We start from the raw sequence: 26,722 nt of genomic DNA, 5'->3' as shown, positions 1-26,722 counted from the left end.
AACTGATGATTTTCTTTCTCCCCTTCAACCTTTTAGTCACAGATCATGAAAAACATAGTAGGCAAATTTGTAATTTGGCCTTCAGCAACTTTGGAAAATAAACACAGAAAACACAGCCAAAACCTATTCAGAATTTCACTGTACAATAATTAGCTGAAAATTTTAAACATGTTTCACTAACGTTAGCCTAAAATCTAAGTTTAAGGCCCAATCCTGTCTGCTTTTGAGAAAATATAAGTTTTACTTTTACTTTACTAGAAACAATATTAGAAACAAAATCAATTCAAAATGAATAAAAATCATGATACATTAGTATTATGTTAACTAACAATGGAGGCTCAGTAAAAAGAATACAAGGCAAAGAATAAAATAGTGCACTGTGGTTTTATTGATGGCAGCAATGACAATTTGCCTCTTTCATATGTAAAAAGTATTCAGCTTCATATAACTAAGAACTTTAAAAAAGTCTCTTGTGGTGTCAGGTCCAAATTCCTTCTGCTCACATGAGCTCTCTTTGTTCCATCCTGTCGCTTGGAAAAGCCAGAATTTCTTCGAGAAGTCTTCAGCAAGTTGGAGCTGCCAGTGAATTTCCTCCCACCCCGAGAAGGTTTCTAAATGAAAAAAATAGAATACAATAGATAAACATAAAAGCTCTCTGCTCTTTGTGCAACATACGCTCTACAGTTATTTCATGTTCCTCCTCCAAAAGAGTGGATATCTGGTTTTCAGTACTTACAGAGATATAAGTCTTTAAAAGAATAAATCAGAAGGTTGCCCTTCAATGCAATAAATATGATTGGTATAATACAAGGAAAGAACACCTTCTGGCAATGACTTCTCACAAAAATGCAGTTTCTCCATCGGTAAGGACTTCAATAGAGATTTTATAGCAAGTGTGACAAGGTGTAATTACTTCTGTCATGGAGCAAACGAAGACCCAAGAAACAGATAATGACCAGGCACTCATAGGTTGACACTCTTAGGTTTTTTGAAGCTCCTCCAAAAGTTGCGATCCTTCAAAACACTCATTTCTGATTACTTGTTCCCCTTCCTTTTCATACTATCATGACATTCTATACAGGAAGTGTAAGCTCAAGATGTATTCTTATTATTGTTAGATTCTAATTCTTGTATCTTGATTCTCTAGGAGGAATATCTTATTTTACAGACCTGTTAAAGCTAGCATTTGACACATACCCTAAACAACCTAGAGTGGGTTCAAGGGCTCTCACTGCAGTGCTCTGATAAAATTCTGAGTTAGTGTTCTCTACCTCACACTACTGGATATTAATAAACGATCATTTCTAGGTTAACTGCAACCACAGTGAAGTACTGACTACCTCATACTTCTTTACTTCACCTTAACATGACTACTCTATCACTCTGTCTTCATAATAAACACCATGTCAAGACTTCCTGAAAGTCTGCAGCCATTGTTCTTAATACCCGAAGTGTAGAACAGCGTGGCAAGAAGCTCCTCAGAAGAACAGAATCTCAGAATGGTTTGGGTTGGAAGGGACCTTTAAAGGTCATCTAGTCCAAACCCTACAAAGACCAGGGACAGGACCAGGGACATCAGCTAGATCAGGTTGCTCAGAGCACCGTCCAAACTGACCTCGAACATTTCTCGGGACGGGGCACCTACCACCTCTCTGGGCAACCTATGCCAGTGTTTTACCACCCTCATTGCAAAAACTTTCTTCCTTATATCCAGCCTAAATCTCCCCTCTTTTATTTTGAAACCATTACCCCTTGTCCTATCGCAACAGGCCTTACTAAAAAGTCTGTCACCATCTTTCTTACAAGCCCCCTTTAAGTACTGAAAGGCCGCAATAAGGTCCTTCTGGAACCACCTCTTCTCCAGGCTAAGCAACCCCATGGATCCAAATTCTACTTTTAAAAAAACAACTCAGGATTTTAAAAAACTTAAGCCTCCCCATACTTAAGACCTCATTATACTGTAGACATAGATTATGATCTGTCAATACTAATTCCAGATTCACCAGGGCTACTTCAAAACCTAAATGAGTTTGCTGAAAACTAATCCAGGAAGCAGTATAGCTCCATTTCTGCATTATTGCACCAGCCCTAATAAGTCTTCCCTGTCAAGTGATGTAACGTTAACATGAATCTAACCCCTTTATTTAGAGATGTCTGACAGAAAACAATAGTATTTGAAGTGGGGCAGTGGAATGGCTGTAACTGTTTGGTTTTTTTTATGGTCGATAGGTTTTGATACCGAGTCTGGTATTCATTTAAATCAGGATCCTGTTAGAAACTTCAAAGCAAAGTATAACAAAACCTGCAAGGAACAGCCACCTGTGCCTTGGAAATGTTGTTCCTTACTTGCCAACAATTCATTCACTCTTCTTGAGATACAGGAGTTACTATCACTCCCTCTGGATGTCTGTTTTCCCCTTTCTCCCAGCTGACCAAAGCCAAACACAGTTTTCCAGATTTATACTGTAGAATTAGAGAACTAACAAAAACATTACCTAAAGCTACCAAAAAAATCCCTTCTTTTGACTGCTATCTACACTGAGCAAATTTCATTCGGCTCATCACAGACACTCCTCTGAGCCAACTGAGCTGGTTTAGAATTCAGCTCAGTGCATATGCCAGAAATATTTCTGCATAAATTATCTCATGACATGTTTATTGATAGTGATTGATACACTTACTTAACACAGAAAATTGAATGATATGGGCAAACCCAGAATAATTATCACCTTGGCAGAAGTGAGGAATACATTTTGCTTTTATATTGCCAGTACTCCCCAAAATGAAAAAGGCATTTTAGCATATGATCAAAAAAGTGAAATCATATGTTATTGCACGTCAGAAATATCAGAAGCTGCAGAGATCAGCAGCTTTTATTAAGCTAACTGAAGGCGGAGGACTGGAGCAAGGAAAGGAACTAAAGTGAGCTCAGTAAAAATAAACTGGCTACTAGAGGGAAAAAAAACCCATCAGATTTAAGACAAAGACACTTTATACATGTATACCAAATAGCATGCGACTTGATAAAGCTTTCTTTATTCATGATAGACTTTTAATCAACACTTGCAAGCTACGGATTTACGAGATCCACAAGTAAAATTAAAGCAGTACAGCATACTTGACTTGTTCAGTAAAAAAATTATAACTGGTTTCTCTGACTGGTCTTTTTAGATTTCTGAATGCACATATCAGGTGTATGTTCTGAGGATGATATACAATCCCTTAATTTCTGCTAATTAAAAAAGCATAAGTGCAAGTATATCCTCATGATTCACAGTATGGTAAATACTCCTAGGTCTTGTACCTCCTCATTCAATGGTGAGCGCACGGATTTTAGATTTTACTGTTGCAAATTGTCCTTTCCATGCTAAGCAAACAATAGAAAAAATATTTATTCAAATAAATGGCTCACGAAAAGTAGAATACAGGACCTTGGACAGAGACAGACAGTACTGCGTTCAGCAGGGACTGCAGCCACTTATTTCAGAGAAGAAGCTGGTCCAATATACATGAACGAGAGAAACATGCTGCTCCTTTCAGGTGAAAAAAGTATCAAGTGAAAGCCTGTTCGGATGACATGAGTCCTGTGCTGGTTTTGGCTGAGAAAGAGTTAATTCTTGTCACTAGCGCCTGTAGCAGTCAGGGACCTTTCCAGCTTCCTGCGCTCTGCCACGTGGGCAAGAGGCCGGGAGGGGCGGGGCCACAGCCAAGTCAGCTGACCCCGACTGGCCAATGGGATGCTCATTCCATACCATGTGACACCGTGACCAGTACATTAATAGAGGTGGTTGGCACATGGGGGGGCAGCTGCAGGTCAGGGACTGGCAGTGTCGGGTCAGCAAGTGGTGAGCAGCTGCGTCACATGCGGTTGGCTCTGGCTATTCATTCCCCCTCCCCCTCCCCAAGTTTCCCACCTCTCTCATTGTTTTCCTTTTCACTGCATTATTGTTGCTACTGTTGTTGTTATTGTTTTATTTTAATTATTAAACTGTTCTTATCTCAACACACAAGATTTACCCTTCTGATTCTCTCCCCCATCCTGCCGGTGGGGGAGCAAGCTGGCTGTGTGGGCTGAGCTGCTGGCTAAACCACAACAGCCTCTTTTGGAATGTAACGTGGGGCTCAGAGGGTTTGAGATAATAACAGCTGCTGGTCACAGCACCATGCTCTTGTTTTTGCAGTAAGTGTTAAAGATTGGTGTTGGTTTGTTTAGGCTGCTGCGTTCGGTCATGTTTTGCCTAAGAGATTTGTTACGCAAACACTGGTTTTCAGCTTTATCTGGTATTTGGTGTTTTTGCTGGAATTGTTACTGTACTTTGGGTACCACCTCACTGAGGCAATTAGCAATTATACCTCCTCCTCTGAGAGATTTTACATGGAGGAAATACAGAATAGTATCTTTGCAACTTTGTTCTATGATGTCTCCACCTTTACTGCAACAACCTTTTTGTACCTTGAACATCCTTGGGTAGTTAAGATATACTTACTGTTAGTTTTTGGGCATGTTGTTTTGGTTTTGGCTAAGGTTAGAAAGCAATTTAAGAATATCATCCAGAGATCTGCCCCGAGGCTTGACAGTTACGAGTGGCAGGGCACATGGGATAGCATGGGCAAAAACCTAGGGCAGTGGGCACCCCCAGTGTTTTGGAGCCTCACCCCTGAACAAGTGCAGAATCCTGAAAAACTGGTAGAATATTTGGAGAAAGTATGTTGTTACCCTGGGAACTCCAGAGAGACACAGGTAACTGCAACGTGCTGCGGCCTGGCCCATGCTTACCGAGCCCTGCTCAACAGTATTCAGTGCTCCCAAGGGGAAGAGAATGTCTCTGGATTGAAAGGCAAAGTGACAGGCACTGTGGCTACTCAAACCCCCATGACAAGTACTGGAGCTGGCTCAGAGTATCAACCCATACCAGTATCAGTTGCCCCCGTACACAAGAAGAAATATTGGAAGCACACGTCAACTCGTTTAGAACGGGATGATGAAAAAGCAGGGCCATCACGAGGAAAGGAGGAAGAAGTCATAAATGAAATAGAGACCACCCGATCCCTGTCCTTGAGTGAGTTGTGAGATATGCGAAAAGATTTTGGCTGTGGTCTAGGGGAGCAAATTGCCACCTGGCTGCCCCAATGCTGGGATAATGGGGCCAGTAGCCTGGAATTCGAGGCAAAAGAAGCCAAACAACTGGGTTCCCTTTCTGGGGTAGGGGGCATTGACAAAGCAATTGGAAAAAGAACACAAGCCCTCAGCCTCTGGAGGTGACTCTTGCCCGGAGTGAAGGAAAGGTATCCCTTTAAAGAAGATGTTACATATTGCCTAGGAAAATGGACAACTATGGAGAAAGGTATCCAGTGCCTAAGGGAATTAGCTGTGCTTGAGGTGATTTATGGTGACCTGGACGATCAATGGTCATCCAAAGATCCAGGTGAAGCTGAGTGCACACAACTCATGTGGCGGAAGTTTGTGTGGAGCGCACCATCCTTGTATGCAAACTCATTGGCAGTAATGTCCTGGAGAGAGGACGAGGAGCTAACAGTGGCAGAGGTGACTGATAAACTCCAGGAGTACAAAGCAAATATCTCTTCCTCACTTATCTCTGCTGTGGAGAAACTATGCCAAGAAGTCCAGCAACTCAAGGAAGGTATGTCCTGCTCCCTACCTCTACAGAGTAGTGTCTCAGCTATTAGGAATAAGGGTCCTTTTGCACAAAGGAGAGGATATATACCATGGGCCACTGTATGATTCTACCTGCATGACCATGGAGAGGACATGATGAGGTAGGATGGGAAGCCTACTTCGACCCTAGAGGTGTGGGTATGTGAGCTGCAAGGAAGAACAATCACTCAGGGAGCTTCTTCCAGGAAAGTTGCTGCTCCAGTTTCCAGGGAGCCAATACCCAGACAGAGGAGAAGTGTTGATTTTATTTCTGAGCTTAATAGAGAGACTCTTGACTCAGATTTACAGGAAATGAGTTGCAAATGCCATGACTGGGACTAGAGGGGCCCTGCCTCCAGCCAAGTGGAGGAAAGGGGTAACCGGGTTTACTGGACTGTGTGGATCCGATGGCCTGGCACGTCCGACCCACAGGAGTATAAAGCTTTAGTGGACACCGGCGCACAGTGCACCTTAATGCCATCAAACTATATAGGGGCAGAACCCATCAGCTTTGCTGGAGTGACAGGGGGATCCCAAGAGCTAACTGTATTGGAGGCCGAAGTGAGCCTAACCGGGAGTGAGTGGCAAAAGCACCCCATTGTGACTGGCCCTGAGACTCCGTGCATCCTTGGCACAGACTACCTCAGGAGAGGGTATTTCAAGGACCCAGAAGGGTACAGGTGGGCTTCTGGTGTAGCTGCCTTGGAGACGGAGGAAACTGAACAGCTGTCTACCTTGCCTGGCCTCTCCAAGGACCCTTCTGTTGTGGGGTTGCCAAAGGTCAAAGAACAACAGGTGCCGATCACCACCACAACAGTGCATCGGCAGCACTATCGCACCAACAGAGACTCTCTGATCCCCATCCCTGAGCTCATTTGTCGACTGGAGAGCCAAGGAGTCATCAGTAAGACCCACTCACCCTTTAACAGTCCCATATGGCCAGTGCGGAAATCTAACGGAGAGTGAAGACTAACAGTTGACTATCGTGGCCTGAATGAAGTCACTCCACCATTGAGTGCTGCTGTGCCAGACATGCTAGAACTTCAATACGATCTGGAGTCCAAGGCGGCCAAACGGTGTGCCACAATTGATATCGCTAATGCATTCTTCTCAATCCCTCTGGCAGCAGAGTGCAGGCCACAGTTTGCTTTCACATGGAGGGGCGTCCAGTACACCTGGAATCGACTGCCCCAGGGGTGGAAACACAGTCCTACCATTTGCCATGGACTGATCCATAGTGCACTGGAACACAGTGGAGCTCCGGAACACCTTCAATACATTGATGACATCATCGTGTGGGGCAACACAGCAGAACAAGTTTCTGAGAAAGAAAATATTCCAAATCCTTCTGAAAGCTGGTTTTGCCATAAAACAAAGTAAGGTCAAGGGACCCGCCCAAGAGATCCAGTTCTTAGGAATCAAATGGCAATTGATGTCAGATCCCCATGGATGTGATCAACAAAATAGCAGCCATGTCTCCACCAACTAGCAAAAAGGAAACACAAGCTTTCTTGGGTGTTGTGGGTTTTTGGAGAATGCATGTTCCAGATTACAGTCTGATCAAAAGCCCTCTCTATCGAGTGGTCCGGAAAAAGAATGATTTCAAATGGGGCCCTGAGCAGCAACAAGCCTTTGAACAGATTAAACAGGAAAGAGTTCACGCAGTAGCCCTTGGGCCAGTCCAGGCAGGACAAGATGTAAAAAATGTGCTCTACGCCGCAGCTGGAGAGAATGGCCCTACCTGGAGCCTCTGGCAGAAAGCGCATGGGGAGACCCGAGGTTGACCCCTAGGGTTTTGGAGTCGGGGATACAGAGGGTCCGAAGCCCGCTATACTCCAACTGAAAAAGAGATATTGGCAGCATGTGAAGGGGTTCGAGCTGCTTCAGAAGTGGTTGGTACTGAGGCACAGCTGCTCCTGGCACCCCGACTGCCAGTGCTGGGCTGGATGTTCAAAGGAAACGTCACCATGCAACTGATGCTACGTGGAGTAAATGGGTTGCACTGACCACCCAGCAGGCTTGAATAGGAAACCCCAGTCGCCCAGGAATCTTGGAAGTGATTATGGACTGGCCAGAAGGCAAAGACTTTGGATTATCACCAGAGGAGGAGGTGACACATGCTGAAGAAGCCCAACTCTATAACAAACTGTCAGAAGATGAAAAGCTATATGCCTTGTTCACTGATGGGTCCTGTCGCCTTGTGGGAAAGCACCGGAGATGGAAGGCTGCTGTATGGAGTCCTACATGACAAGTCACAGAAACTGCTGAAGGAGAAGGTGAATTGAGCCAGTGTGGAGAAGTAGAGGCCATCCAGCTGGCCTTAGACATTGCTGAACGCGAAAAGTGGCCAGTGCTCTATCTCTATACTGACTCCTGGATGGTGGCAAATGCCCTGTGGGCTGGCTGCAGCAGTTGAAGCAAAGCAACTGGCAGCGCAGAGGCAAACCCATCTGGGCCACCGCACTGTGGCAAGATATTGCTGCCCGGGTAGCAAACCTGGTAGTAAAGGTACGGCATGCGGTTGCTCACGTCCCCAAGAGTCGGGCCACTGAAGAACATCGAAACAACCAGCCGGTAGATCAGGCCGCCAAGATTGAAGTGGCTGAGGTGGATCTGGGCTGGCAGCATAAGGGTGAACTATTTCTAGCTCGGTGGGCCCATGACACCTCAGGCCATCAAGGGAGAGATGCAACATACAGGTGGGCTTGTGATCGAGGGGTGGACTTGACCATGGATGTTATTGCGCAGGCTATCCGTGAACGTGAAACATGCACTGCAATCAAGCAAGCAAAGTGGGTAAAGCCTCTGTGGTATGGGGGACGATGGCTGAAATATAAATATGGGGAGGCCTGGCAAATTGACTATGTCACACTCCCACAGACCCGCCAAGGCAAGCGCCATGTGCTTACAATGGTAGAAACAACGACTGGCTGGCTGGAAACATACCCTGTCCCCCACGCCACTGCCCGGAACACTATCCTGGGTCTTGAAAAGCAAGTCCAGTGGTGACACGGCACCCCAGAGAGAATTGAGTCAGACAACGGGATTCATTTCTGCAACAACCTCATAGACACCTGGACCAAAGAGCATGGCATTGCGTGGGTGTATCACATCCCCTATCACGCACCAGCCTCTGGGAAAATTGAATGGTACAATGGACTGTTAAAAACTACACTGAGAGCAATGGGGGGTGGGACATTCAGGCACTGGGATACACATTTAGCAAAAGGCACCTCATTAGTCAACACAAGGGGATCTGCCAATCGAGCTGTCCCTGCTCAGTCAGAAATCCTACATACTGTGGAAGGGGACAGAGTTCCTGTAGTGCGTGCAAACAATATGCTGGGGGAAACAGTCTGGGTTATTCCTGCTTCAGGCAGAGGCAAACCCACTCGTGGGATTGCTTTTGCTTGAGGACCTGGGTGCACTTGGTGGGTGATGCGGGAGGATGGAGGAGCCCGGTGTGTACCTCAGGGGGATTTGATTTTGGGCGAAAACAGCCAATGAACTGAATGGCACAATGCGAACTGCTGTATAATATTGTATGTCATCTCTTCTGTGGTTGCTATATGCCATATCATTAATATCATAGTACAAATTTTCCAATCCATGGAAGATGAACTTTGATGAAACAAGCAAAGTGCAGCAGTGATGGAACAATGACTGACTTGGTACGCAGCAACCCAACGCCACACACACCATCTCTCCTGCCATGAAAGACTGATACAACGGATGGAGCCCAGAGTCATGAACTGGGTGAACTCAATGGACATTTTAATGGACAATTTACAGGGAAGGCCCATAAACTAAGGGAATGATGTCTGTGTATTATATCAAAGGATGGGAAGGGGAGGGGTGGTGGTTGGTGAGGTGTATTGGATGGTATGGGACCTGGCATGGTGTAAATGGTATGGAATAAGGAGTGAAGAATGTGCTGGTTTTGGCTGAGAAAAAGTTAATTCTCTTCACTGTAGCGCCTGTAGCAGTCAGGGACCTTTCCAGCTTCTCGCGCTCTGCCACGTGGGCAAGAGGCCGGGAGGGGCCAATGGGATGCTCGCTCCATACCACGTGACACCATGACCAGTACATTAATAGAGGCAGTTGGCGCATGGGGGGGCAGCTGCAGGTCAGGGACTGGCAGCGTTGGGTCAGCAAGTGGTGAGCGGCTGCGTCACGTGCTGTTGGTTTCGGTTGTTCATTCCCCCTTTCCCCCACCCCGGGCTTCGCCCCTCTCATTGTTTTCCTTTTCACTGCATTATTTTGTTGTTGTTATTGTTTTATTTTAATTATTAAACTGTTCTTATCTCAACGCACAAGATTTACCCTTCTGATTCTCTCCCCCACCGGCAGGATGGGGGAGAGAGTGAGCAGCTGTGTGGGGCTGAGTTGCTGGCTAAACCACAAGTCCTTACATGAGGCAAAGTTAAAAATCTATTTCCCAGTGTTTTTATTGCCTTCCCTCTTCCCACAGATGTATTAAGTCTCTTCCTACAGCCACAAAATCCAGAGAAACAGATATATCCAACTTTCATCACAAATATACCGATATCCCTACAAAAATTAGAAACAATATGCCAAACATATCTTCCATGTAGGTGATCAGAAGAAGTGGTTTCTAAACTAAAAAGACACGCCATAAAACTTGCACTTAAATGATAAGATACTGATCTAGTATCAATAGTTCTCCATAGCTGTAGCAATCAGTGGTCTGTGTTTGCTCCTTATAAACGTATTACCACTGTTAAACAAACTAGGTCATACACGTGCTATTGCTTAGTACTTTTTTCTTTTTTAAATGAGAAATAAGGTTTTTCTAGGGGTTTTGTCGATTTGCTTGTAAAATGGTGATTACTATAATTTATTTGCTCAAAATATTAATCCTCTGCAACCCAATGCTGAGGGTTTTCATAGAATCAGCTCCCAGCAAAGTTGCAGAAAGTTCTTTCATGAGCTTCATAAAGACTGAAGAACACTGAAGTGTAGAACAACCCAGATGTACTCTTCTTGAAATCTAAACCCATAAATGAAATGTCAATATCATATTTACCTTGTATTTCTTATTTATCAGTTCCTAGCTCTTGGGGGTTGATAAAATTGTTGAGTAGGTCGTGTGGACCGTCTTGGCTGACCATCACCTCCTCTGCGGAATTCTAGAGTTTGCTCATATGTTTCTTCTTCCTCCTCCTGCAGGTAAATAGCATTGATTTAAATGGAAGAGTAGGTAAATGCATTATACATGAGTAGGCATGTGCACACATTCATACATATAACACAGACACATACATACATGTCGAATTCACGCACACATAGCAACTGCTGCTTCTGTGCTGATGACCACTTAATAAAGTGAGATAATGAGAGTGTTTTTTTCAAACCTAGGAAAGCTAACAAAAACAAGATGAAGAATCCCAAAACTCAATCCCCAGGGCAGCAGCAGCAGTTATTAAATACTTGCAGGGAAAAAAGCATATATACTAAAGCAAATTATTTTCCAAGAGTGATACAGGCAACAAACTCAAGAAGCACGATAACCTTGATAACCTGCCAGAGCAAGAGAAATATCAGCTTTTGGGACTTTAGAAATGTGTGTGGAATGTAATAAAAGAATTAGGAAATGGAAATGCAAGGAACAGCATCTGGCAATATGCATACTACAAACAGATTTGAAATAGTAGATAAAAGTCTGTGACGCAGTAATCATGAAAAAAGCCTACAAGTATAGCGGACTGCAATTTGGATATGAATTTGCTATGTGCAGCAGTACTACATATAACCTCTGAATAATGAAAGCAGAGATAATTACATATTTGCAATATTGCATTCACTCCTTGGCTTCTCAGTACCAGAAAGCTATTGATAAAGTATATGTTATTCAGAAGGAAAAAAAATTAAGAAAAAAAAATCAACTGACTGGATAATTATTTATAAAGGAAGATTAAAATAGCTACATATTTACTTTGGTCAAGAAATACTGAAAGGAAGCACATTCATCTGATGGAATATTTGAAAGTGGTGCACATTAAAGATAAAAGAAGAATTTCAACAGCATTAGAGTTGATAACAAAGAAGTAGAAGAAAAAATCATAGGCTGAAAAAATTAAAAATGTTTCTGAACACGAGTATGATTGTCAAATGGTGTCTCAGGGAAACAGTTACAATTTTGTTTCTTTAATATCCTAACACTACACTGTAGCAGACACCAGGTCTAGAGGGCACATGCTGTAAGAAATCCACTTTGTTATCAACTCTAATGCTTTGCCAAAAGAGTAAAGATAGATGCAATTGCAGGTTTTCTTACAATTCTTTGCCAAAGCTTCTATCTAACATAAAAGAGCTCACTCTTCAAGAATAAACTGGTGAGCTTTCATTCGCTCAATATTTGGAATTCTCCAAAAAAGGAAAATTAAATGGCATATATGCATGACTGAAAATTCAGCAATGCATACTGGTGTTTTCAAGAGACTCTAGCAAATTAAACAAGAATCTTTTCTTTGTAACCTTGGTAGTCTTTGCTCAAAAAGAACAGAAATTAGATAGTTAGTGCATCGCATCCCACGTGCAATAGCCAACTTCTTTCCGAGGTTATGTATATTGGAGTGAATTTTTAGAGCAGCAAATCTTCATCAAATCTCAAAGTTAATGTTGTTGATCCTTTGAATTCAGTAAAATTAAAACTAGGATTTGTCTCCACACACTTCTGCTTTGATGTAGTTGTCTTTACACATAGCATTAAAAGCTTCAGATACATGCATTCCAATTCAAATATTTTTATTACAATAGGCAAGAGTAAAATGTGAAATCACATTCACTTTCTTCAGGCTCTGAATGAAGCAAAAGCGAGCAATGCAGCGAATGACAAGAACAACAAATGAGCAGCAGAACACCTTGGAACCGTTCCGTCGTTGTTCTCTGTGCACAGTGTCTCCCCACACAGAGTTACTGATCACCTTGTTGAAGCCTGCCAACTAAACATCTGATGACAACTTGTCATTTGTTGCTTGGTTCTTATCTATTCACATTAGATCCTAATTGGATCTAACATTCCCCAAAATAACAATTTGCCCAGCCATATCTTTATTAAAGATTGTTTCTTGTTTTACAAGTAATCGCATTTCTTTTCTACCATCATTTGCTGATCACTGACACTCAATCCACCACTGCTGTTCTTTCATCCTTTTTCTACTGCCACTTTATTTTATTTCCTCCTTAAAGATGAACCCAGAAAAAAATCCTTTTTTCAATTTACTTTAAAATCTCTCCACCCTATGCTCAAAAATGCCATCCCTCTTCTGGAAAAACATCAACCCTTTGGAGGCAAAACTTAATATCTCTAACGTTCACTTCCTTTTTTTTTTTTTCTCCATTCTTCAACCTAAAAACTTCAGCTGCCTGCATTTCTTCCATTAGAACTCTGCAGTCAATTAGGTCACACATCTCACCACCAACTCTATTGTTCCAATCTTTCTTGCTGTTTGCTTTCAATTTATCAGTTGCTTGTGAGTCATTCTAAATTATTCCATTCCCTACCTCCTTATCCATGTAAGATCTAGATTACATTTTATAAACCAGAGGTGGCCTCAAATCTCTCCTAGAGCATTTTCATTCTCATTCTATTACCAATTGGGGTTTCATGTTAGTGCACTGCTCAAAAAACTTCATATATCTTACTATCTCCATCCTTCAGCTTATTAGTCATTATTTATCTAATATTCCAGTATCCAGGACTGAGTTTTCTAGTGCCTGCACAATGCCTACCGAGGGCTATGTCCCCTGTGATTGTATGATACCACCAAGCACAACTGCAAAAGACAGCAAAATATAGCAGATCCATAGGAAAAAGCAAAGACAACGCAAACAATGAAATGCACAAAGAAATTATTGCAGTAATAGGTTAGAATGACATGAGGGGGTGGAGGATATCAGCATTCTTTAGGTATTTAAAACAGGATGGTGAATAGGGGAACATAAGTCATTGGGATTTTCAGCTTCTATTCAAAATGTTGCCATAAAAATCTGCTGTTACTTTTGATATTTTTGTTCCATCTCATAAGACAGACAAGTATAAAACAGGAATACGTGCACAGGCAGTACTTTTATTTTGGACCCATATATTCTGAAGAGCTTGTACCACCACCATACTTCTACCAGCTGAGCTTAGGGAATCAGCAAGCAACTTCAGTCCAGCCAAGTGACTACAAGCATGCTTTTACATTAAAAATTCAATGGATTTCAAAGCTGCAGAATAAATTTATAAATTCAGCATTTAAAATATTTTAGCAACCAATTTACTCTTAAAATTAACAATATTAGAGCAAAGTAAATTTATATTTCATTAAAGGCTTCCTCAATGAATTTCAATTGCAAGACTTCTTTCAGTGCATTCAAAAGAACTGTTCAGAAACTTTTGGGTTTTTTACAGTCCTTGAAGTGAATACTTACTGTATAACTTCTAAGAACAATGAATAGGTAGGTGACAGTAAAGAGCAGGACAGAAGTTATGCAATACACAAAAGCTGTGCTGAATGTTCTGCTCACATATATTTAGGATGCAGTTGCAAGTCACAGCTGAGCAGCTCCAAGTTTGCCACCTACAAACTAGTTACCTCTGTCTATTCCTGCTTATGAACAGAAAATTCTACTCTATTCACTGGGCCCGACCGCTAAGGCTTTTCAATTATAGCTCTCTGTGGGCTATTAAGGGATGAGCACCAGAGCCTGTGCAAGGAGGCAATGAAGGAGCAGCATGGGGCCAGGAACCATGGGACGAAGAAGAGACACACGGCAAAGAAAGCGGAAGACATTTTCCATTTCAGTAATGTCAAATGACTGTTTCAGTTTAAGCCGTATTTTTAACTTCACCCACACACTTGATGCATGGAAAATTTGCTGGACTCAGTACAAAGAACAAGCACTGGCTTCTGTGCAAAATGACCTTTTCTTTCATGTGCATTTCAACTCCCATTTCCCAGTCCAGATTTAATGCCTCTTTGCAGTGCCTGCTAATGCAGGCAACAGCTGTCTCCCGCTGTTAACACACCAAGAGATCTCGTTTTGCTGGTTAAATTCCTTTCTTACAACTTGCTTCTTTTGCCTAATCATCCAGTGTGATCTCCTTGAGTACTTTAATCTTTAACACTTACCCATGCTTGTATCAATTGAAAATAGGTTGTAAGATTTTCCAGATGTATCAAAGAAAACAAACAGAAAACCCAACCACACTACTGCCATACTGAAAGATTCACAAGCTTCCTAGAAAAAGCTAAATATAAATATTTGAATTACAATATGTTATACATCCTATATTTGTAAGGGAAAAAAAATCATTGGCTGAAGTGTCTACTCTATTCCCTTAATTTTTTACTTTATCTGAATACTTACATGGATTCTTAGAACTCCAAAATAACTAAGAATGCAAACAGGATTTTGTGAAAAAATAGGTTTTGTCACTTAATAAAAGCAAAAGTTTAAGTTATACGATCTTAGAGAGGCTTTACGGCATAATTTCAAAAATTTCAATTGAGTGAGGTGTGAGAATTCAAAATAAAACAGACATTACCACTAGTGTCGATTTTTCAAGGATCTTAACTAAGTACTGACTTTGTGACAAGGGCATTTTTGAAGTGTCTATTACAGAATAATTCAACACATTTGCTTTTGATCAATTTTCTTTGCAGGTTAGGCTTGTTACTTAAAATATCAGTTCCTCTCACAGAGTAATCATCTCACAGGGCAACCCTTGTGAGTCTGCAGATGCTCACTATTTTTTTTCCACAGTACACAACCGTATTAGACTGGGCCTGTGACCATACATATGTCTCAGTTAAATTGTGAGTGAGAAGGACAAGTGGGATTCAAGGTTTTACTGCTAGACCTGCACAGAGCTGACCCCTCGCTGCTGTCAGATAATGAATATGAACTCCTAGCCCTATTAATGTGCCTTTAAAGGAGTCAGGGTAGCATTACATTTTTAGAAAAAACATGCTTTTTGTATGATCATACATATCACGTAAGACATTGCAGTAACGTATCACTGCTGTCTAAAAGCACACATGATAAGGATATGGCTGTGTTTAAAACAAAAATGTTTCTTTTTGAAGAAGGTATAATGCAGTAATTACCTGAAAAGTTTTTATTTTTAATTAACCTTTTAATATATCATTTAGAGTGTTAATGATAAGATACATAATTATTGTTGTTACTTAACTCTTACCTGGATCCTCTGAAGTGCATCCTCACAATACAGTTAGATCTTTTATAACTAAACAAAGGAATCTACCACTTGACACCCTTAAATTTACAACCTAATTCTGACATGGAGGCTGTAGTGCCATAGACGGTTGCACCAATGTAATGTATTGCTACTGCTGAAACTGTTTTCCTTTCTCTTCTCCTGCACCTTTTTTATCACTCTTCTCTCCACTTTTCCTGGCCCTTTCTTGCTCAGGTGTACAGTTGCCAGCTTTAACTAACGCAGGTTCAAAAGGCAGGATGGTCAGGATTAGGGAGGAAGAACTGCTTCTTTCTCTCAGAGCTGACAGGTAGGTGGTCATCAGCTCAGTCCATGAAATCATATTCCTAGTCACTCTTAAATTCTTTTCCCATTAAAATAATCTTATGGAATGTGCAATTAGTCTGCCTGTATTCAAATGTTATGGGCGTGCAAAACAGATTTCACCATTAGAAGCAATTAATTAAGAAAAAGAAAGTATCTGAGGAGGATAATGACTTATGGGCTGAAGTGGAACTTACGCCTTCTTAGACTGTGCGCATGTTTATGTGCACGCATGTCAGAGAGAATGGTCCCAAAGTTACTGTTTAAACACAAAGACTTAAACCAACACCTACTCAGGACTTTTTGCATTTTTAAGTTAACTCCCACCATCACCCATAGCCATCTAATGCAGAATAATTTTTATACTATAGAGTTCATTGGTTCTATGTTTTATGGTTTTACGTCTCTTAGTACACAATGCCTGCTCCAATTTTTTAAAACTTAAACAGTATAACAGTTTTTTAAAATTAAAATAATTACAATGGATTGTTAGCAAATTTAGAACTTAAAAATAGACTGTCCGATTTCTAATTAACTTTAAAATCATTCTAAAGACCAAAACCATTAACTTCTAATAAAACTGGTAACTTTACAAGGGACTTGTGACAATAAAGTGAGAGAAAGCCAAAGACAATTTGAAAATAATATTTCTTCAGTCTTGAATCATGAATGAAAGGGAGAAAAATGACAAGACATATGAAAGGCGATACTCATTTTCTAACTCACAAACCAGAAAAATTACATTCAAGCTACATTCATTCTTTCATCCTTCCCCATTGTCTCTATCTCTGTCTTTCTCCTTATACCTATTTCTAGGTATCCAGATATATTTTACTGAGGTGACAAAGAAAGAGCTAAAATAAGCACTTTATCTTCTGTTTTGCGTGAGAAAGTTTTTGCTATTTAGACAATTCTTAGAAAAGCATCTAGAAAACCTATAGAGCACCAAGAATACATCTTTAAATCATTCAAATAAATACAAAACAAAAACCCCAAAATATAAAGAGTATGTTTACACATGCTTTTTCAAATTTTTGTCTCTCACATTGATAAAGTACTGTTCTAGTGTTGACTTCTGGATACAACCATCAAGCTGGTGAACTACAGGATATTTAATCAATAGACACCAGGATCAACAGTAATGTATGGAAACACTTGCATCGTTCTAAAACAATAACAAAAACCCAGGAAGAAAGTGAAGGGATCACACACACGGGAAATGTTTGGCCTTACTGTCTAAATGGATTTTTATAAAAGCAATAGACCTGAATTGGTAAGAATCTGTCATGTCTGCTCAAAAAGAAAATATTTTAATTTTCAAGTAAATTTTATCAAGAACTTTTAATGCAATCTGATTTTAAATTTCTTCTAATAGCACATGCCTGAAGAAATAGGACTTTGGCCACTTCCAGTAAGGAAGCTCAACTCCATCAGCCACAGGGACTACATACAACTTCAAAGATATTTCTTACCGACTGCATTGATACACTGGTCTTACTCTGTGTCTGTAAAGGATATGCAGGATAAACAATGGTGAAGGACTTATAGAGTATACACCTTCTTCTACTTGGAAGTCACAACCCCATAAGCATCTAGCTACATATGGGACATTACAAGCATTAGATAATTAGTACAGGTGACATACATGTGTATAAATGAGTATACACTACATGTACAGTACTCCATATGTAACTCTGATTTGATTTACATCAAAACCATCAATAGCTATGCTGAAGAATTTAGCTCTAGCTTCACTACAGTAAAATATTATTATACTATAAGACAGTGGTGCCAGAAATAGCAATGTTAAATGTATTACGGAACCTACCGAGAGATTTACCGCAAAATCATAACATTAATTGTCCTTAAAGGGATATAACTGACTTGCTGTATAGTACTGTATGGTTTACTAAAAAGCTCCTGACACTTTGAACTGCAACTACACAATTACTGTCTGTTGCCGTTCTATATGCAGCCAGAATAATTCCTACCCATTTGTATAACATTTTAACCTACTATACTAGTGTCATCTTTCTCTCTTCTACTGTTTCTCAAATTGTATGAGATTTTGATGCACTGAACAAGTAAAACACTACATTCTACTTTCTAGCTCTGTACAAACCCTTTTATGCAACAGACAAATTCAGTTAATGGTTTCCCTAATGCAGGTGTAGACAAATTTCAAAGTTACTACCAATTCATTAAAATAACCTTGCTGTAATGTCATTAAAAAACCCCAAAAAACCCACAAAAAAACCTCAAAAAAAACCAAAACAAAAAACCAACCACAACCACCAAAACATACACAAAACATTTGTTTACCTTATTTACACTGAGAAAAAGGAACTGATCCTTATGAGGGTGTGTCTTTGTCTCCACTAAACACACATGGGCCACAAATAAGTATGTTCAAAACTATGGTACATAAAGCTAGGTGGCATGGAGCTACGCCACATCATCTGTTGCTTCTTCATTTTCAAAATAAAAATTTCAAGATTACCATTCCCTGAGCAGTCTTTTTTTTATATAATGAGAAATAAATTAATGAAAATCTTTTCTGTTGACTTCCACTATCCAAACATAAGAAGTAAAATAATTTTACATCTTCTTGGCCAGTTTTTGTACAACTCTACAATTAATTCTTCAGGGCCAGCAATTTATCAACTAAAGGCTTATTACACATTAATTTAAGATACTGAATTTATAATAAATGATTCAGTAATCCTGAAAAAAATGGATATATACTATTAACATTTTTAAATTAGATTTATCTAATTTTTCCTCTGCTGAAAATAAGAGTTGCAACAAAAGCCACCAAATTTCAAACACAGCTAATTTTTAAATTATTCTGTTAAGACAATATACATCCTGAATTTTGAGTGAAGCAATCAACATTAGATACCAAGTGACAGAAAATTTGTAGATTCTTCAGAAGAAAAATCAAGAAATGGAAAATAGAATCACAGAATCATAGAATCATTAAGGTTGGAAAAGACCCTTAAGATCATCGAGACCAACTGGTAACCTATCATGCCAAGCCCACCACTAAACCATATCCTCAAGCACCACGTCTACCCTTCTTTTAAATACCTCCAGTGATGGCGACACTACCACCTCTCTGGGCAGCTTGTTCCAATGTTTGACAACCCTTTCGGTGAAGAAGTTTTTCCTAATATCCAACCTAAACTTCCCCTGGCACAGCTTGAAACCATTTCCTCTCCTTCTATCACTAGTGACCTGGGAGAAGAGACCAACACCCACCTCACAACCTCCTTTCAGGGAGTTGTAGAGAGCGATAAGGTCTCCCCTCAGCCTCCTCTTCTCCACACCAAACAACCCCAATTCCCTCAGCTCCTCCTCATAAGGCTTGTTCTCTACACCCTTCACCAACTTTGTTGCCCTTCTCTGGACACGATAGACGGATGGACAAGGGAAAGAACTGCATACTTAAACTTGAGACCACTAAAAGCAACACAACAGTTAACTTGGAACCAGACTGTTCTTCGTATTTCATTGCTTTTCTTCAACTCTGAAAACAAAGCACTCTGTTTTGTAAATAGACTACATTCCAATTACACTTCAATAAAAGTAGGATAATGTAAGCCTGGGGCATGATTATCCCATAGACATTCTGCTAGCTTATCTCTTCCCCTTAAGGGTATTATGCAGGTTATTCATACTTGCAGTAATTCCCTGTGGCACATATTAAAATAAACGTGCAACTCATCTTGTGGGGTTTGTGCTTGAAACAAACATACTCTCCTGCAAGTTGTCATTGTGTTCTCAACACAGCAAAAAAATAATGAATTTTAAAAGTTCTTTAGAAATACATATTAAAGCCATTCACACCATATCCCTTCTATTAGTGGAAGCTTCTTTGTGTTGAATAGTATCAAACTATAAATATTTAAAGGTTTATTTTCAATAATTTCTAAAAGAAAGGAAATACACTGAAGCTATATGAATAACACACAACCAGCAGACACGTTGAATTCTCTCAATTCATCAAGAAGAAAGCCACAAACTGGAAGTGGAAATGTTTTCAACAAAACACATACATTTAACAAAAAGAAATCAGTAACAGTAACCCCTTACGTGCCATAAGGAGTAATACTACTATAAGGAGTAGCTGTGCCAGTTTTTGGAAAAGAGCCGTAAATTAACAGTCTACATCCCTCTAACCACATACAACTGTCAGCCCTTCCCTTTCCCCAGCATTTTGGTTTTGAATAAATAAACTACTCATACAGTTTTTTTTAGAAAATCAAGTTGATGAAGACCTCTGGAAAAGTCTAGTTTATGCTAGTAATACAGGCACAGTCTTAAACATATAATGATAAAGAATACTTGCATAGACTGGGGGAAAAAAAATCAGCATTCAGTTTCTTTGCACTAAGTGCACTTGTAAGCAAAACCACACGCTGCCGTACGGGGGAAAAAGTATTTGCTGGTTTGCTGGACTTATTTTAGTATACAATCAGAAAATTCTGCCAACAAAACTTTCAGAAAGAAAACACTAAGAGATACTAGGAGAAATTACCTAATGCTTTGCTGTTAGGGGATGAAACCGTATCAAAACCTAAAAGGGAAGCAGTGAGTTTTGATGACATTTTAGGTGAAACAGTGCTGTGTGCACGCACTCACCGATGGCAAAATTTGGCATGCAAATCTCCAATGTCAAACACACATGTGCATATTCAGTAAAAAAATGCCTATTTTTTTGTTCAGTTGGTTGTTCACAAGTAAAATCACAAATTTAGGAAGTGAAACATGGCAAATGCATTTAAGTAAGTACAGAGAAAAATTTTAAACAAATATAGCCCAACAGCTAGTTAAAAGTTAAAAAAATATAACAAACCAAAACTCCTTACAGGTGGCACAGGGACACAGCTATTTAAAAAAGGTCTTAAAAGTGAAACTGGCCCATGAACTCAGAATAGCTCCCTAAAAAAACAGAAAAGGGTATCTTCATTTGAAAGTCAGGACCTCTACATTACATGTATGCTGTATGTTTACATTTTAAAATGTGCTGAATTGCACCCACTTTTTAATTATTAACCACTATTTTAAAAAAAAAATAGACCATGTGATCTGGAATCATACACACATACCCTGTTACAAATCAGGTTTGTCAAAGCTTCTCTTCTGTGAAAGCAAGCCAACAGTATTGCCTCTTCCCTAGAAAGGAAGCGGTCAGGAATACTATGCCAATCTATTGGAATACGAATCTATTAAATGTGGACAAACTCACAACACTATAATGTGAAGGAGAGAGGAAATCAGAAGAGAGAAAAGGTGATGGAAGGAACAGTCCAGACATTTTTACACATCAAACTTCTTTTACATACTCAACATGTTCAACCTCAACACACGCAATACAGAGAAATCCAAGCATAAAATCCTTGAGAAGCCTCACAACGATAATCCAAAGAACTTTCACCACATGACTACAGGATCAAACACAATACTTAAAACAGATTAAGCTACGCTATCTCAAAACAAAACTGCAAGTCACTTTAAAGGGAAGTGTTGAGTGAGGAACAGACTCAAAATAAACAACCTGAGGAGCCCATATGCAGTCTCCAAATAATCATCATCGCATGCAATTACATTTAATAACAAGGGTAAGGAGAAGAACAGTATAATGCTCCAAGTACCCTGCTTTAACTGTCACAACTTTTTTTAATAACTACCAACTCCAAGAAGAATGTGTCCTTAATCTGATTTGTACAGCTGGCAATAATTTGCAATGGTATTTCATAGTCTGATGAATATGAAATGCTCAACTGAAAGACTCAAGCGTATTTTGCAATGCCTAATGATACAGACAAAAAATTGAAAGCCATTGTTTTACATCCACTTAGTATAAATTAGCTCCTCTCAACTGAAATTCGCCTGCTTTTACTTTATTAAAAAGTAGAATGCAGCTCTTAAACCACCTTTAAATGTCAGTTATTACATTTGACCTAAGGGCCAGTAACTTTCAGAGTATCAGTTAAGTTCTGATCATATGTCTATGTTCCAATATGGAAATAAATAAATTACATAAAGAATTATCCTGAGAGAACCTGAAAGTTAATTCTGAGTAAAGGCAAAAGATGTGATGGAATTTAAGGCAACATTTCCAGTAAGTAAAAAAGTCTTTTGTAAGAAACTTAAAAAGTTTAGGATAGACCATGGAAGTAATTTTTCAGCCTGACAGGACAGAGGCAACTGAAATCACCACATATTGGTGCACATCCCAGCAAAATAACTCCCTAAATCTAATGTATTTTAATAAATCAGAAATATGGCATTTTGTGGAAACTAAAATCACACTAGTAAGTTTTTAAATTAAAATGAATTAATAAATACGCACCACCACTTAGGAAGAAGGGTAGTCCAAAATACTCAGCCTTCATTTAATTCATTTAGTCAATGAGTAATTATGAACTGTAAAATTATTCTAGAAATTTTTCCTAACAGTATAGAAGCCAAAGAACTAAAGACATCGAATTCTTGTCTGATTCAACTATTTAGGGACATTTTTTTCTACAGTAATCTTAGAACCAGTTAAATAGACTGTACAATTCTTTTAAAGAGCCTTCTTTTTAGTATAGGCAATGAGGACAGAAGCTAGGTAAGAGATCCAACCAAGACACATTTACCTACTTTAGCTACTTCACTATTCAATGGGAAAGACTTCCTGCCTGACACACAGCACAAAAAGATCACAGCGTGAAGCCAAGGCTGTCCAGGCTGATGAGCCAGAAAGAAGTAGCACCCAATCCTTCAAGCAAGTATTTGCCTGCTGTAAATCAAGACACTGAAATGGGTTCAAAACCTCCATAAAACACATAGGCAAAAATCTTCTCCAGCTTAAGAGGCAGCTGTAAGCCTTTCCAGTTAGCGGTTTTCAGTGTTCCTCTTTACATTGCTGCAGAGATGTTCAAACACCTTCAGAAAACTCAGTTTACTTCTTTACTTACCTGAAACGGAACAAGTATAAGAAAGCCCTGAATTATAGTTTAATTTAAGATAATTCAACACCTGTAGAAGCAATTAGAGCTTTGTGAGGTACAAGACACAACACCACCAAATCTGAGTTCTCAGATGTCTGCTGGCATGAATTAACCATCATCCAAGACCCTTCGCTATCTCCTTTCCTCAACTCATTTACTGCAAGAATGAGTTGAGGAAGGAAAGCTGCAAAGTGGATTTTCATTCTCCACAGAACGGAATAGATAATTGAAGAACCAGGTTTACATTCACCTTAATAATACTTTTTGCCTTTAGACAGAAATACAGTGCAAGATACAAGAAGAAGGAACTAAGCTGAACAGCTGACTTAATTTCATAATTAGTATTTTTAAGTGAGTTACTGTAAGCAAAAAGTTAATATAAATTCTAGCTTGCTTTGAGAGCAGTCAGAATAAGGCCATAACATATATAAGGTGGGAAAATGACAATCTTTATTCCCATCATATCATCACAGAAAACAAAAGAAAGAAGGGAAATCATAATGTAAATGGCAGAACAAGGCCTACCACATGACTAAGGAAATGCAGAATGGAAAAGAAAAACAAGGACTTGGCTCCAGGGAAAAATGTCACAAGTACTTAGGATACACATTTCTATAATTTATTAAGGAACGAAAATCCTACAACTGAGAGAATAAAATTAAGACTTAAAGTTTAAATTATTATTTTTTTATTATTATTATTATTATTTTTTCTCCACAGAAACTATTACGCGAGCCAGGAAGGCCCTTAGTGCTCCATGCTTTCAGTTGTTAGAATAATCTTACATATTTTACAAGGGAAAAACCCAAGCAGTTCTTATTTCTGCAATGGTTTTTCAGTGAATGTTTTTATGGGGATTATAGTATTTTCGTTAAGCGACCCCTGCTACATTGATGGAAATAGAAGGATACAGTATTGTAGTGTTACATACAAGATGCTTAGAATAACTCTAAAACAGTGGAATCCAAATGTAATATTATTATTATTAAAAATATTTATGAATCGCAGACCTAAGTCATATTTTGCAAGTAATAAGGAAAAACCCAGTTATAGTATTCTTACATATATTTACATGGGTATTGTACATGATGATTGAAAAAATTCCCCACTACCTTTTTTATTTGCCTTATCTACAACACAGCTTTATCTTCTATATTCTGGCCATCAGAAAGATAAATAGCAGCATGCTAGGTGTCAGAGGGACTGAAAACTTACAAGGACTCAGGGCAAACAGGGTGAGGGACAGTATACAATCAGTTATCAAGGAGTGTCAAGATCATCCATTAACGCTTTATCCACTGAAGTGGAAAGCACAATGTATCCTGAGAATATCACGCAAAAGAAAGAACAAACACAAAACAAAACCCACAAAACTTATTCTAATGCAGTGCAGTTCAGTATTAGAGAGTCAGCAGAAATAGAGAGTAGAATGATAACCGGGGCGGGGGGGGGCGCAGGGAGAGAAGAAGAAATTATAACTACTAACAATGTAAATAATTTTCATTATATAATTATCAAAAACAATAAAAAAAGGTTGCCAAAAGTAGACCAGAAGCTTAGGTGCTTCAACAACAGGTCTTGTCATCAAAATCAGGTCACTGATGTTTTTGCTGTTTTTTCAAGTGATCAGGTGAGCTACTTTTTGCTTTCTTCCCACCCCCCACTCCCCCCCCAGTGCTGTCCTGTCACCAGTTTATTTTTGTTGGAAAAAAATTTGAATTTAACATAAGTGTTAAATTTAAAAAAGTGTGCTGGAGAAAATGGTAAAGATTAAACAATTCTAACACATAGACCAAATTTATGGCTTTAAGTTAATTCACTAAATCTTTTCCTAATATCAATCAGCTCTTTAAAAAATGAGTCTGAAAAACTGGCAATACGCGGACATCAGAACTCACATACAGTATATTTCTATATTAGTAACAAATCTTCATTCAGACAACTAAGAAAGACTTAGCTATCTGGAAGTTACCCGGAAGGACTGAAATAAAACTCAGCATAACACTTCTAATAAAACAAGTTCATTGTTACTGGTAACATCGATCAGTGAAAGACAAGTATATTAATGAAGTCAGTTTAAAATCTGTTTTGTTCTCTTATAAAGAGGAGATATCACAAAGTTACTTAAATCTTATGACAAAGAATTAAGCAGCACGAGAACTTCATTTTGCACTAGGTTTTATATGTTAACGTGAACACTATATGTTAATGTGAACACTGAGACAAAGCAAAGTGACCAGCAGTGTTCAGCTTAAAAGACAAATCTGAGTATCAGAGCATGACTCCAATAGCTCATTAAGAACTGCAAATAGATAACGAGGACTAGAGTCAGCATGATGCTGCTTCAGCAGCAGAATCCCCTCTCCATACATTCTCCCACCATCTGGTGTCAGCTTTAACAAACTACGATATCAGACAAATGAAACGGGGGGGGGGAGTTGCCTCAGGTTGGGAGTTGCTTGGTGGGGTGGGGGATTTGGTTCAGGGTGGCAACTCACTACTAGATGAACTTAGTCTTAACATGTTTAACACCACTGTTCGTATACAATGAGAGCTAACTTTCAGAGGGTTAGAGTAAATTAGAGTAAAATAAAAGCCACCGCTCAAGATTGTAATCTAAAGTGTGAAGAAAAGGCTGATTAACCCAGAAAAATGGTCAAAATAAGTACAATCATACAGTATGAAACAAGCACCTTCAACACATCAGCTGTGAAGAGCTTTAGATATCTTTTTAAGTACAAAAAGGCCATCCCAGAGGCCCTAAGAGCATCTGAGAGCTACAGCAAGAACACAAGTTAAAAGACCACTGGCAGGAAACAGTAGTTGACTGTTCAGCCTCTGTAGCAGTAGTAATATGGCTATATGACCCAAAGGTAAAAAGCTGAAAATAAGCAGAGTCAACTAATCAGTAAGGAATCAATATACAAATATGAATACTTTTTGTGCAGCTTTTTACAGCAAGAGTAAACAGCAAAGAATTGTGCACTCCCACTGTTTTTTAAAATCAAAATGTACCTCTTTTTCCATTCACAAATAAAGCCTTTTGAAATTTCCAACTTCCATAAGGCTAATACATGCTAAACCTCATAAAACAGATTTTGAGGCATACATCTCCACCACAACATTTGGCAAAGAAGAAATCATTGAAACAAGAATAAAATGATGATACCAAATCAAGTTATACAGATGTCTATTTTTAGCCATATAATCACAGGTAGTAAACACCTTCAGAATATATATTTTAAAAGACTGTTTCCTAACCTTTACAGAACAACATACAACGTACATGAAATAAAACAGAAAACTGTGTTTAATAGAGTAAGCAACAAATTTTAGAGAGAAAAATATGCATAAAGCTGTTTGGCTGACAGGTCCATTATTCATTTTCAAACAACACAATTGATATTTACTACACAGGAAAAATACCACACAATAATACACTTCTATGAATTTTCATATAGACAACTAAAAGTTGAGACTTTGTTCGTGTATTCACTTAACTATTTTTCTACA

General features: G+C 39.2%; 1 protein-coding gene across 1 annotated transcript in view; it reads right to left on the bottom strand.

Annotated features, from left to right (window-relative positions):
• Positions 1-370: 370 nt before the first annotated feature.
• TDRD3 (tudor domain containing 3) overlaps positions 371-26,722 on the bottom strand; it is a 120,309-nt gene continuing 93,957 nt past the window's right edge. The window contains exons 13-14 of the mRNA XM_075088058.1: positions 10,704-10,840; positions 371-611 (exon numbers count right to left, since the gene is read on the bottom strand). Coding sequence (XP_074944159.1) covers positions 10,721-10,840 — 120 coding nt within the window. The 3' untranslated portion in view covers positions 371-611; positions 10,704-10,720. The remainder of the gene's footprint in view (positions 612-10,703; positions 10,841-26,722) is intronic.

This window comes from Phalacrocorax aristotelis, chromosome 1 (genome assembly GCF_949628215.1).
Source record: "Phalacrocorax aristotelis chromosome 1, bGulAri2.1, whole genome shotgun sequence".
NCBI lineage: Eukaryota > Metazoa > Chordata > Aves > Suliformes > Phalacrocoracidae > Phalacrocorax > Phalacrocorax aristotelis.
This window is presented reverse-complemented; position numbering and strand designations above follow the sequence as displayed.